At 36.5% G+C, this 10959-nt stretch overlaps 4 protein-coding genes across 5 annotated transcripts; 1 reads left to right on the top strand and 3 right to left on the bottom strand.

Annotated features, from left to right (window-relative positions):
- Positions 1-29: 29 nt before the first annotated feature.
- Positions 30-2458, bottom strand: LOC103835791 (4-coumarate--CoA ligase-like 5). Its single transcript, XM_009111976.3, has 4 exons — positions 1081-2458; positions 846-991; positions 517-584; positions 30-421 (listed from the first exon to the last, which is right to left on the bottom strand). Exons 1-4 carry the CDS (start codon positions 2303-2305, stop codon positions 199-201), a joined length of 1662 nt encoding a protein of 553 aa, XP_009110224.1. The 5' UTR covers positions 2306-2458; the 3' UTR covers positions 30-198.
- Positions 2459-2953: 495 nt separating this feature from the next.
- Positions 2954-4297, bottom strand: LOC103835790. Its single transcript, XM_009111975.3, has one exon. The coding sequence runs from the start codon at positions 3866-3868 to the stop codon at positions 3173-3175; it is 696 nt and encodes a 231-aa protein (XP_009110223.1). The 5' UTR covers positions 3869-4297; the 3' UTR covers positions 2954-3172.
- Positions 4298-6436: 2139 nt separating this feature from the next.
- LOC103836270 (small nuclear ribonucleoprotein SmD3b) lies at positions 6437-8490 on the top strand. Of its 2 annotated transcripts, XM_033277666.1 has the most exons (6): positions 6437-6822; positions 7203-7255; positions 7352-7418; positions 7499-7552; positions 7685-7764; positions 7861-8490. In XM_033277666.1, the coding sequence occupies exons 1-5, from the start codon at positions 6763-6765 to the stop codon at positions 7742-7744; spliced, it is 294 nt and encodes a 97-aa protein (XP_033133557.1). In that variant the 5' UTR covers positions 6437-6762; the 3' UTR covers positions 7745-7764; positions 7861-8490. The 2 variants fall into 2 exon arrangements, with proteins under 2 accessions (XP_033133557.1, XP_033133556.1); XM_033277665.1 differs by having other exon boundaries at positions 6451-6822; positions 7685-7952.
- LOC103835789 (cyclin-B2-3) lies at positions 8111-10820 on the bottom strand. The gene is made up of 11 exons (XM_009111974.3): positions 10472-10820; positions 10239-10293; positions 10038-10167; positions 9920-9967; positions 9780-9828; positions 9469-9696; positions 9300-9389; positions 9006-9227; positions 8819-8917; positions 8561-8739; positions 8111-8482 (listed from the first exon to the last, which is right to left on the bottom strand). The coding sequence occupies exons 2-11, from the start codon at positions 10291-10293 to the stop codon at positions 8350-8352; spliced, it is 1233 nt and encodes a 410-aa protein (XP_009110222.1). The 5' UTR covers positions 10472-10820; the 3' UTR covers positions 8111-8349.
- Positions 10821-10959: the final 139 nt, after the last annotated feature.

Below are 10959 nucleotides of genomic sequence, written 5' to 3'. Positions count from 1 at the left end.
GGCACTGAGCTAAGATTTGATGATAAACATGATTTGAAAGTAGGCTCTATATTTTTAAATAAACAACATTGTTCTTCACATTATATATGTGTAAATCATCCTCAGAGTTATATATTTCACAGAACTGACAAGAGTTACTACAATACAAGTAACAATAATGCATGGAGATTGGCTGACAGCACAAGACTCGTAACAATTTCAAAGCTTGGAGTTGGAAGTTGCGAGCTTGATGAGATCCTTGCGCAGAATCTTTCCTGATGGATTTTTTGGTATGGAAGATACAAAAGCCACTTTTCGTACCCTCTTGTACGGCGCCACTTGTTTTGATACAAACTCCATCACTGACTTCTCTGACAACAAGCTTCCTGTTTTCTTTACAACGTACGCCATCGGAAACTGCCCTACTTCTCTGTCCGGAAACCTGTAAATAACCAAAACATTATAAACTCAAATCTTGTTTATATGGTCAAATATATAATAAGAACACAAAAATGAGGTGATGTTGCTGTAACTTACGGGATAACTGCGGCATCAGCGATTTCAGGATGAGTGAGCAACAAAGCCTCTAGCTCAGCTGGAGGGACCTACGCAGCGATGCCAAAACAAGTTTAGCACGATTTCTCGAGAAGCTTATCATATACACACAAGCATATAAATTTTAACGCTCAGAAAGTACTTAATGGTTCAACAGAACAAACCAGTTCATGTGTTCTAGCAATTTGGTCAAAACCAAACACATTACTAAAACAAAAAAAGATGAATTGGCGCATCAGCATTTCACTAAGGACTACATTCTATAGCAGCAATATGGATCATGTTTAAATCTGTGATGCATCATATGTTACCTGGTAGCCTTTGTACTTTATCAGTTCCTTTAACCGATCAACCACAAAAATGAATCCATCTTCATCAATATAGCAGAGATCTCCAGTCCTTAACCATCCTTCAGAATCAATAGTAGAGCTCGTAGCTTCCTCATTGCTGAAATAACCTGCCAAGAACAACAACACCACCCAAAAATGTTAATAACAATCATTCCAGCTTTGATGATCTCCGACATCAAGAACGACATAAAAGTACCTTTCATTATGGAAGGACCCTTAAGCCAGAGCTCACCGGTACGGTTCGGTCCAAGAACCCGACCCGTGACCGGATCCACAATCCTCCCTTCCATACTTGCCGACAACTTCCCCGCGGTGCCGTATCTCCGGCTCTCCTCAACAGTATCCGTAGAGGCTCCAATACCCGTTGACTCGGTCAACCCATACCCTTGTAAGATCTTGACCGTTGGATACTTATCCATAAACCCCTCCGTCACCTCCTTGCTCAACGGAGCTCCTCCGCACAAAACCGTATGCAGAGAGCTCAGATCGTACTTAGCATTGATCTGCTCCGCCCCGTTGACCATGGCCACGAGGATCGGCGGCACGAGAGGGAGATACGTCGCTTGGTACTTCCCTATCGCCGACAACATCTCGCCCATCTCGAACTTGGAGAGAACGATGATCGTCGACCCGTAAGCGAGCAGCCCGGTGGCGAACGCCGCCAAGCCGTAGATGTGAAACATAGGGACCGTGCAGATGAATCTCTGCTCTCCCTGAGATCCAACGTCAGATCCGAACCGGTTCACGACGGTCTGCACCATCGTGATAAGGTTCCGGTGAGAAGACACAACTCCTTTACTCATCCCGGTGGTTCCGGAAGAGTAAAGCAAAGTCGCCGTGTCGTCCTGGTCAACTCGCTCCGCGACTCGGGTCCCACTCGGCTCCCTCCTCATCATCTCCGCCAACCTCCTCACCTCCCCCGCCGAGTCAACTCGCTCCTCGTCCATGAGCACGATCGGGAGCCTCTTCTTGGATCCCCCCGACGCGGCGGCGATCTTGGGGAGGAGCTCCGCCGTGGTGAAGGCCATCACGGGGTTCGAGTCTTTGATCTGTTTGGCGATCTCGGCGGCGGTGTTGAGAGGGTTCGTGGTAGTGATGACGGCGCCGAGGGACATCACGGAGAGACAGACGACGGGGAACAAGATGGAGTTAGGGGAGAGGAGAAGGACGACGTGGCCCTTGCGGATCCCCATGTCGGAGAGACAGTCGCCGACGGACTCCACGGCGCGCCACAGCTCGGCGAAGGTGAGGTTTTTGCCGGTGGAGGCGTCGATGAAGGCGGTACGGCCGAGATGAGCCTGAGAGGATATGAAAGTGGTGACGTCGAGGGAAGGATTCGGCGGGAGAGGAATCGGCTTCCGTTTGCTGTAGAAAGTCGAGTTCGAGTTGCAGAAGCCACTTCGAGAATCCACTGACGCCATCTCTTTTCTCTCGGACACAATCTAATCTGGATGCGTTTCTCTGTAGCTTTGAACTATACTTTTAAAATGATTTGTCTTGAGTTTGAGAAGAAGTTTGACTAGTATAAAACAACTGTAAAGTCATCGCCGCCGACCACCAGCGTGTTTTATTCCGCGATATTTTTAGTTCGTTGGTGGCACGTGAAAATTATGGTTTTAATAAGCTTAAAAACGGCGTGGGCCGCTTTGCGATTACATGGGCCATATAATGGGCCTAGGCCTTTTTCAACAAACCTTAGCCCCATATTATACTTTGGGAACTTGGAAAAAAAAAATACAATGGAACTGAATTTACGTACAGTTTATTGATTTTTTTAAATATAAGTTTATTGATTTTTAGAGTTGAGAAATTCATGTTGTTCAAAAAAAAAAAAAGAGTTGAGAAATTCATTATATTAGTAAAAAGTTATAAAGACTTTTGAATGTTTACAAAATCTATAAGAATTTTAACTTCAACCCTTTTAAGAAACTAGAAGGTATGTATACAATATTCTGTAAGCTTTGTTTTGTGAGTTAATTGTTTAGAATTCAAGTTTTAATAAAATCATAGAATTATTAAAACTCGGTTTTTTGAATAACTATATTTTCATAATTAAACAAACATCAAACCAATATTTATTCAAATCTATAGACCAACAATCATAAAAAATTAATATTTTCGACAATCATTACAAATTCAGCTCCACTAACATCCACTTACAATAATGTGTTTGTTACTTTCTGAATTGATTTATGTTCACAACTTTATAAGATGATAATGTCCCTTGGTATTTTCTAATCATTCTATTTCTTACAGGTATATACAGCTTTTGTCTACCAGAAGTAAAATCAAACAGGAGACATCTTAGCTGTAATAATATTAAGAAGTGAAACTCTGGTCTGTATCAGCCGCCGGAAAATACACCCCAACTCAATCTCAAGCTCCTCAACAGCGATCTGTGCAGCCTCCAACCTTGTACTCGCGCTCTGCACCGCTACTTCGTCCCACACATCATCCAAACAGCAAAACCGCTTTGTAAATACGGAAGACATTGACCTTTTGCTCTGTTTTCTCTCGAGCCAAGGAATACACACGAGCGAGAACAGAGACTCAACCATAGTCACAATAGCTCTTCTCACTTCTTTCAAAACCTCCGCAACGAACAGAAGGTTCTGTTCTATCCTCTGCATCACCAACGTCCCTCTTCCTCCTCCTTTGATACTCTTTAGAGTGTTCAAGCACTTTAGTGTCTCCTTCTTGAGCTTGTTCCTGTGCCTGTTATACGCTGCGATCTTCACGTGCATGTTTGATTCGTTGCAGCGTAGAGTCAGTTGAAGCTCTTTCAGGCTATGTCTCACGAGCGCCATGACATCTTTGGACACGTTACAGACGTCTAACATTGTTACTGAAGCTTCAGAGACTTGCTCGATCCATTTCTCTTTGCCTTCTTGACACAGAGACTCTCTTGCTTCTGGACAGTGATCGAGGAGGTAGTTTGCGCAGTCTTGTAACTCTCTCAAACCTTCCAAGTCCATTTGCGCCATTTGATTGAAACCTAGAAAGGGTATTTTGCTTGATTCACAAGAAAAAGTGAGGAAATCAAAGGAAATAGGTTTATGATTAGGGTTTACTGAAATTTTAGGGAGGCTCAATATATATGTAATGTATAGATTGGAGAGAAGGCAGATCTGAGAATGATGAGGAAAGTACGAGGAAGGAACCTTGGGGTGTTCTTTTGTACGGACGTGAAGACATAACAGGTCATTTAGGTTATAATTTCAAACTAGTTGCAGTTCGGTGTATTAAGGAACCTTCCGTATAATACCGGATTAAGCTACGTTGTGGATTTAATCAGATACTGTTGTCTACACAACAAAACAAAATTAACTATTTTAAATGTAAACTAGATTTTGACCCGTGCAACCGCACGGGTGTTTGTTTTCACTTTTCTATACATAAATTATTGTTTTGGAACATAAATGGTATATATTTTTAATGTTAATCATATACTTAAATATTTATATAACTATTTAAAATATAATAATTTTATAATTTACATGTTATAATTAATTAATTGTTTAAACCTTATGTATTTACCACTTATTATTATATATTTATCTTATTGTATTTGCATTTAGTTATTAAGCAAATTAATATATTCATGAGAAAATATATTTAAAAAATATTTTATATTTAATTTATGCTAAATTCTGACCCGTATTTCAAAACTGGATTTCTTTTTACCAATATTTTTATGCTTATTCATTTTAGATAATTTATTATTGTATATATAAAAGTGTAAGATATGTTAATTTTTAGACATGTATTATATAGTTTGTTAATTTTAAGCCATTCTATCATCATATTATATTTTAAATAAATAGTTTATATTTTGAAAATAAAATTTATAAATTTATCAATTGAATATAATTTTATCATATTTATTTTAGTATAATAATTATATTTTAACATGATCATGACTATAAAAGTAGATAAAATAGGATATTATTTATTTATTTTCATTTCTAAACGATAACTTAAAATACATTAAGTTATTGTTTAAATATTTTTACACGGATTTATTAGAATTTTTAAAATATAATATATAAATATATATTATATTTAAAATGAAAATATATTATGATTAAAGTAGTTACAAAGATTTTATATTATTAACTTTAAAGAACTACATGTTAATTTTTATACAAGTATTATATAGTTTGATAATGTTAACCCATCTTACCAACATATTAGATTTTATTTTTGAACATAAATATTTAATAATTACGAAAATAAAATATATAAATATGTAAATTCAATACAATATTATTATATTTATCTCAATATAATAATTTTATTTTAATATGATTGATTATGATTATATAATAAATAAAATATTATAGATTTTTTATTTTTCATTTTATATAACTGAATATATTAATGTATAATAATATTTTAAATTAATTTCAAAATTAGTGAAAATATTTAAATATAATTTCGAAAATGAAGATCTTGTAAAAATCTTTTTAAACAGATTTGTTAGATTTTAAAATAAATATATTTATATTTAAAATGAAAAGATATCAAAAGATATTATGATTAAAATATTTTAAAAATCCTATTTATTATTAGTATGAATTAAAATATAGTATGAATTTCTATGAATAGGTCCATTAGGTCCATTTTTAAAAAAAATCACACATGAATCAAGGTTGTGACTTCTGTTTTAATATATAAGATTATAATCGAATACCGTTTGTCAGAAATCATACATGAACCAAGCCAGCTAGTGTAAACTTGTAATTATCTGAATTGTAAGGAATCAATATGAGAAATAATTATTTATATATTTATTTTTATATATGAGATGTTCCACGGTTTTATTTGTAGTGCCATGTCGGTTTAATAATGCCATATGCATTGAAGGTTTGAAAGATTTAAATTTCAGGAAAGTATGTTTTACATTGAATCAAGTCATATGTGACAGGTTCATAATTAAATGGAAATATATACGTACGTGCAAGAAAAAATTTGATCATGCATGTTAAATGTTATTATAACATTTTGTCCAAATCTTTGATTATTAGACAAGCAGATTCTAAGTAGATTCGTATAGCACCTGAAATGTTTGAAGTCACTCCAAGTTTCCACCTCCTAATTTGTTCTGTCGTTAGAGCATAAATCTAATTATTTGATTTTCCATTTAAGTTTACAGCTTTCCCAGATCTTGATTATCGTTCGAGCATATAATATTATCTTGATTATTAAATATATTCAGTATGTCCAAGTTTACTGGAAGTGATCATAAGTTTGCATTTATAAAAGAAACTATCATATGCATGGCGGCACTTTATTTTGGTTGGTTAAGGTTTTAATCAAATGATCTCAAACTCAACATTCAAAACAAACACTGTCTATGATGATAAGATGAACCTTTTTCGAATCTTAATATGATGCACAACACTGTCTCTGTAGTCAAAGCTAAAGTGTTTTTTTTCTAAAAGACATGACCAGAGTTCAAGTGTGAAGAGTATAAAGAGAGACTCATACCCAAACCAAGCTTCTTGGCTCTAGCTAGCTCTTAAACGCTGCCTCATACAGAAAGACAAACACGAATTCACCTAAACCGAAGGATACAAAGCACAACCATACAATGCAAGTGCTGAAGTTGCTTGACAATATCTTGTGTGCCGTCAGGACTCCCATCATCCACAACAATGATCTCAAAATCAACATCTCTTACATCAGACAATAAGTGCCAAAGCAAATCAACTTCTTGTCTTTTTCATTTTATTACGCAATGGTATAAATATTCTCCGACCACTAAACCAGAGGTCGTATATATAACCAACATGAAAACCAGGTGAAGCTTCTTCACGAGGCTTCCGGTCATATAGTGACGGTTGAGCTAAAGAGCGGGGAGCTATACAGAGGAAGCATGATCGAGTGTGAGGATAACTGGAACTGTCAGCTCGAAGACATCACCTTTACCGCTAAGGTCAATCACCTCTCACCTATACTTTATCAATACGGTGTTAGCTCTCTCTTTCATTGTTACTATTGGGGGCAAATGCGTAAACATGGTTTTGGAGTTTTGTACTTGGAACTTTACATTTAAAGTTTATAAGTTGCTTTTTTGGGATCATAGTCTCTAAAGTTTGCACAACTGAAAGCTTTTTGTTCCTTATAATAGATTGATTACCTTGAGAGTTTGCGTTTTTTTTTAATAAAACAAGTGTCGTTGGAGTTTCCAGTTATGAGTTTGGGAATCATATATTCATTCATTTTTGAAGTGTTGTTTTATGTTAATGTTATTTCGTATACAGTTTTAATAACGTTTTAGCTTGTTAATTGTCACTCAACTTTTGTGTCACACAGGATGGTAAGGTATCACAGCTTGAGCATGTCTTCATTCGAGGCAGCAAAGTCAGGTGCTGTTAACACTTCTTTTTTACTCGTGCTTGTTTCCTATTTTTTCATGGGGATCATCTGTTATTAGTAATTGACCTATGGAGAGATCTTGACAGGTTCATGGTCATACCTGACATTCTCAAGCATGCTCCAATGTTCAAGCGCTTAGATGCTAGAATCAAGGTCTGAAACCCTTGATGAAGAATGATGTCAAAGTCTCTATGTATATCTTCAACTTACATAATGCCTCTCAATTGATGCAGGGAAAGAGCGGATCACTGGGTGTTGGCAGAGGTAGAGCTGCAATGCGAGGAAAAGTAAGTTATCTCTCTCTCTCTCTCTCACTCTCATTAATTAACTCTCAAGACACCATTGTAAATTTGATATTGTTTGTCCTTAATGCTGGTTTTTTTTCTTTGTCATTACTAATTGTTGGATCCATGATAAAGGCCCCGGCTACTGGGCGTGGAACTGGAGGAAGGGGAGCTGTACCACCTGTGAGAAGATGATTGAATCTATGCTTTAACATGTAAGCTTCGTTTCCGAGACAAAACCAGCCTCTCTTTTGCCTTGTTATGTATTGCTTTAAGGTTCACCTGTAAAACTAATGTTCTTCTCTAACAAGGAGGCAAACAAGAGAGATATGTCCAGATGCACTATTAGTTCTGTATTTTGGGGGTACTACTAAGATGTTATAACCTTGACAAGTTTTGCTTATGATATGTTTTTCTCATATTCCATTTTCTGGCAGTAGATTAATTAAACAACACACATGAGTTAGGACGATTACACCATATCATTAAGATGGCTATCAAGTACCATATAGCAATGGTTTGCAGAATGTTTGAGACGTTCCTGAGTGGCATTAACCAAAATGAAGCGCATAATATCCCGAAGGGCTTTACAACAATTATATACATGTAAGTTTAAAGGTGATTCCCTTCACAAATTGAATGTTATGTAAAGCATGGTAAAAAAAATAAAAAAAAATATTGCATCTTTTTATTCTCTCTCAAGTAAAGAAAGATCTAAAGTAGAAGAGAAGAACTCTCAACCAACAGTTGTAAATCACATACTTAGATTCGTTCTTATTACTATAGTTTTTTCTCCTCCACTAAAGTAGAAACCCAGCTGGTTCAGTTCTTGCAGCATAAGAGAACTTTGATGTGTTGTACTTCCTGTGAACTCCTGTTAGCTTCCCTGTTCCTGCCTTTTGATGGAAACCAACCATCTTCCTTGCGCATTCCCTGGAAAAGAAAAGAAAAAGTTCAAAACCAGTTTCATTTATAGGTTTTGAAACGACATTCATGATTTGTGATCCTTACAGTAGCTCTTCTTCCTTGTAGCCTGTGTGAAATTCGCAGGTCTTGCTCCATTCCTCAAATCCATTAAGTGTACACCGAGCAGTGTAGATCGCAGAGGCTGCTAGCTTAGACGGAGTATACTCCAGCATCTCGTACTCCACGAGACAGAGCTCAATGATGAAAAACGATAAAACCTCAAGCTGAAACCACAATTTTATAAAACACAGCTTTAGATATAAATGCCAGAGATAGCTTCCTTGCAAAAAAGATTCAAGCTACCTTTTTGTCTGATTGAGCAGCTTTGAGGAACCGTCTCATGAAGACATACGCAGTAGGCAAAGAGAAATTGAATTGCAAGGTGTTGGCCATTAGCTTCTCCTGCAATACCAGGAAGAAACAGGTAAACCAAAACTGAAACTCAAACCATATTTGGATTAATGATCAATGTAGAGATATGATTACTCACCATATCCAGTACTTCTCTTCTAGTGTAAGCCTTATCAGAGATCAAAATGAGATCATCTACTACTGGAACCGAGACTTCCTCGTACTTGCAAGCTAGCAACAAAGCGGTGACGCCAACAAGCTGAAGCTTTTTCCTCACGATTTGATGAACCGCAAGGAATCTATCGATGACACTGACTGTGAGATAAAGTGTTTCCTCCATCAGTTCAAACTTGTAGTGCACCTGCTCCAAAACAAATTCAAGTAAATTCATCATCATGCACACTGAGTAACAAGAACAACAACAACTATGTACCTCAATCAACCAGTCAATGAGGATCCCTCTCATCCTCTCATTAAGATCTTGCTGATTGTCCATGTAGTTAGGAGGCACGCAACTAAGCTCCTGCACAATCATAAGAACCGATCAAACATAAACTCAGGATACTTTGAAGCCTAATAATGATAAAGAAGAGCAAACTCACCTCAGATTTCTTGAAAAAGTCGTATATATCATTGATATATTCAACTACGGCTAAAGGATTCATCTCATCACAAGCGTCTATATTGATCACTCCCTCTTCTTCTTCTTTATCTTCATCTGCATCTTCCATTTCAATCTCCTCCATCATTGCTTGGGTGTGTTGTACAAACATTGGCTCATTAAAGTCCTCTGCTTCTTCACTTGGAACGGAGTCTGGTTTCTTAGTTTCCTAAGATCAAAAGAGAGTGAATTTGCCTTATGATCACTGTTCTAACTGTAACACACATTGAATAGTGACACTAATTAAAGTACCTCTTCCTTGATTTGTGACTTATCACCAGCTAATTGAGCAGCAAACTTCCTGAACCAAACATAGAGTGGTACTAACTCATTAACCAGATAAATGTGAGATACTTGAAGAAGTAGACAAGGAAGAAGATCTAATAATGTACCTAGTAACTGGTCGGTGCGGAGGTGGTTTGTTACAGATTGCATTCCTTCTGCAAGAATCAAATCAAATAAAAAAAACTAATCTCTAATCCAAGGATACATCTCAGTGAACACACTTACTCAGAAAGTGATCTCTTGTTGTTAACAGCATAAGGGTAAGACGGAGGCTCGTTGATGTTCTTGTTAATTGCACTAAGTGCTCTTCTGGTCGGACCAGTCTTCGCCGCCGGCATGATCTTTCCACCTCCGCCTACAAATCAATGTAAAACTCAGTTTTGATATTCGATTTAAGAAGTGGTTCTATTAAATTAAAGTGGGTACCTTGTAGATTCGTTGATCCAATTAGCCCAACGCTGTTCTCATCTGATCTACCCATCTGGAGAATTAAATCAAAACACACCCAACTTTAAAAAGTACTGTTTTTTAAAAGTTAGATTGGAAAAAAGGTCTTGACTTTGAATTTGACAATCAAAACCCTCTTAGATCCGGTTTTGTACTAATCACCCGATCAAGAACAAACCCTAATCACAAACCCAAGAAAAAAAAGAGTTCACCTTTCGCCGTTAATTCAAAGAAACAAACTCTTCCGATCTAGAGAATCAAACAAAGGAGAGAAAGAGAGATCCTTCAGCCAAACCCAGAACAACCGATATCGCTCTCTTTCTCTCCAATCGAAGATTCGGACTTACTCGCTCACTCTCTCTTGCAATATAAGGGGCAAGAGAAAGAAGAAGAAGAAGAAGAAGAAGAAAATGAAAAAGAAATTAGAAAAAAAAAAAACTAGAACCCTCTTTTCTTTGGTAATAGAAATTTGAAAAACAAGAGTTTTCTTAAGAATTAACGGCTATTTAATCTTAACCGTTTAATGAATGCCACGTGTCAAATATATGCCTTCTTCTTCTCAACTCATTGCTACCATTCAAAATTTTCAGTTTTTTTTTGTATGGGAAAGACACCTAAATATTTTTATTAATTATACATTGTTACTTACAAATCAAATTTAACAATAAACACTGCTTTTTTGTTAAGAAATAAACGTCTC

The sequence above is a fragment of the Brassica rapa genome, chromosome A08 (genome assembly GCF_000309985.2).
Source record: "Brassica rapa cultivar Chiifu-401-42 chromosome A08, CAAS_Brap_v3.01, whole genome shotgun sequence".
In the NCBI taxonomy this organism is placed as follows: Eukaryota; Viridiplantae; Streptophyta; class Magnoliopsida; order Brassicales; family Brassicaceae; genus Brassica; species Brassica rapa.
This window is presented reverse-complemented; position numbering and strand designations above follow the sequence as displayed.

What these genes read in the sequence shown, in the direction of transcription:
- LOC103835791 (XM_009111976.3), bottom strand. Translation starts at nt 2,305, where the DNA reads ATGGCGTCAGTGGATTCTCGAAGTGGCTTCTGCAACTCGAACTCGACT. An exon ending in GGGTCCTTCCATAATGAAAG is followed by an intron (nt 992 to 1,080) that starts GTACTTTTATGT and finishes TGTTCTTGGCAG; the next exon opens with GTTATTTCAGCAATGAGGAA. An exon ending in TAAAGTACAAAGGCTACCAG is followed by an intron (nt 585 to 845) that starts GTAACATATGAT and finishes ATCGCTGCGTAG; the next exon opens with GTCCCTCCAGCTGAGCTAGA.
- LOC103835790 (XM_009111975.3), bottom strand. Translation starts at nt 3,868, where the DNA reads ATGGCGCAAATGGACTTGGAAGGTTTGAGAGAGTTACAAGACTGCGCA.
- LOC103836270 (XM_033277666.1), top strand. Translation starts at nt 6,763, where the DNA reads ATGATCGAGTGTGAGGATAACTGGAACTGTCAGCTCGAAGACATCACC. An exon ending in ACATCACCTTTACCGCTAAG is followed by an intron (nt 6,823 to 7,202) that starts GTCAATCACCTC and finishes TGTGTCACACAG; the next exon opens with GATGGTAAGGTATCACAGCT. An exon ending in GCTTAGATGCTAGAATCAAG is followed by an intron (nt 7,419 to 7,498) that starts GTCTGAAACCCT and finishes CAATTGATGCAG; the next exon opens with GGAAAGAGCGGATCACTGGG.
- LOC103835789 (XM_009111974.3), bottom strand. Translation starts at nt 10,293, where the DNA reads ATGGGTAGATCAGATGAGAACAGCGTTGGGCTAATTGGATCAACGAAT. An exon ending in TGGATCAACGAATCTACAAG is followed by an intron (nt 10,168 to 10,238) that starts GTACCCACTTTA and finishes ATTGATTTGTAG; the next exon opens with GCGGAGGTGGAAAGATCATG. An exon ending in AACAAGAGATCACTTTCTGA is followed by an intron (nt 9,968 to 10,037) that starts GTAAGTGTGTTC and finishes TGATTCTTGCAG; the next exon opens with AAGGAATGCAATCTGTAACA.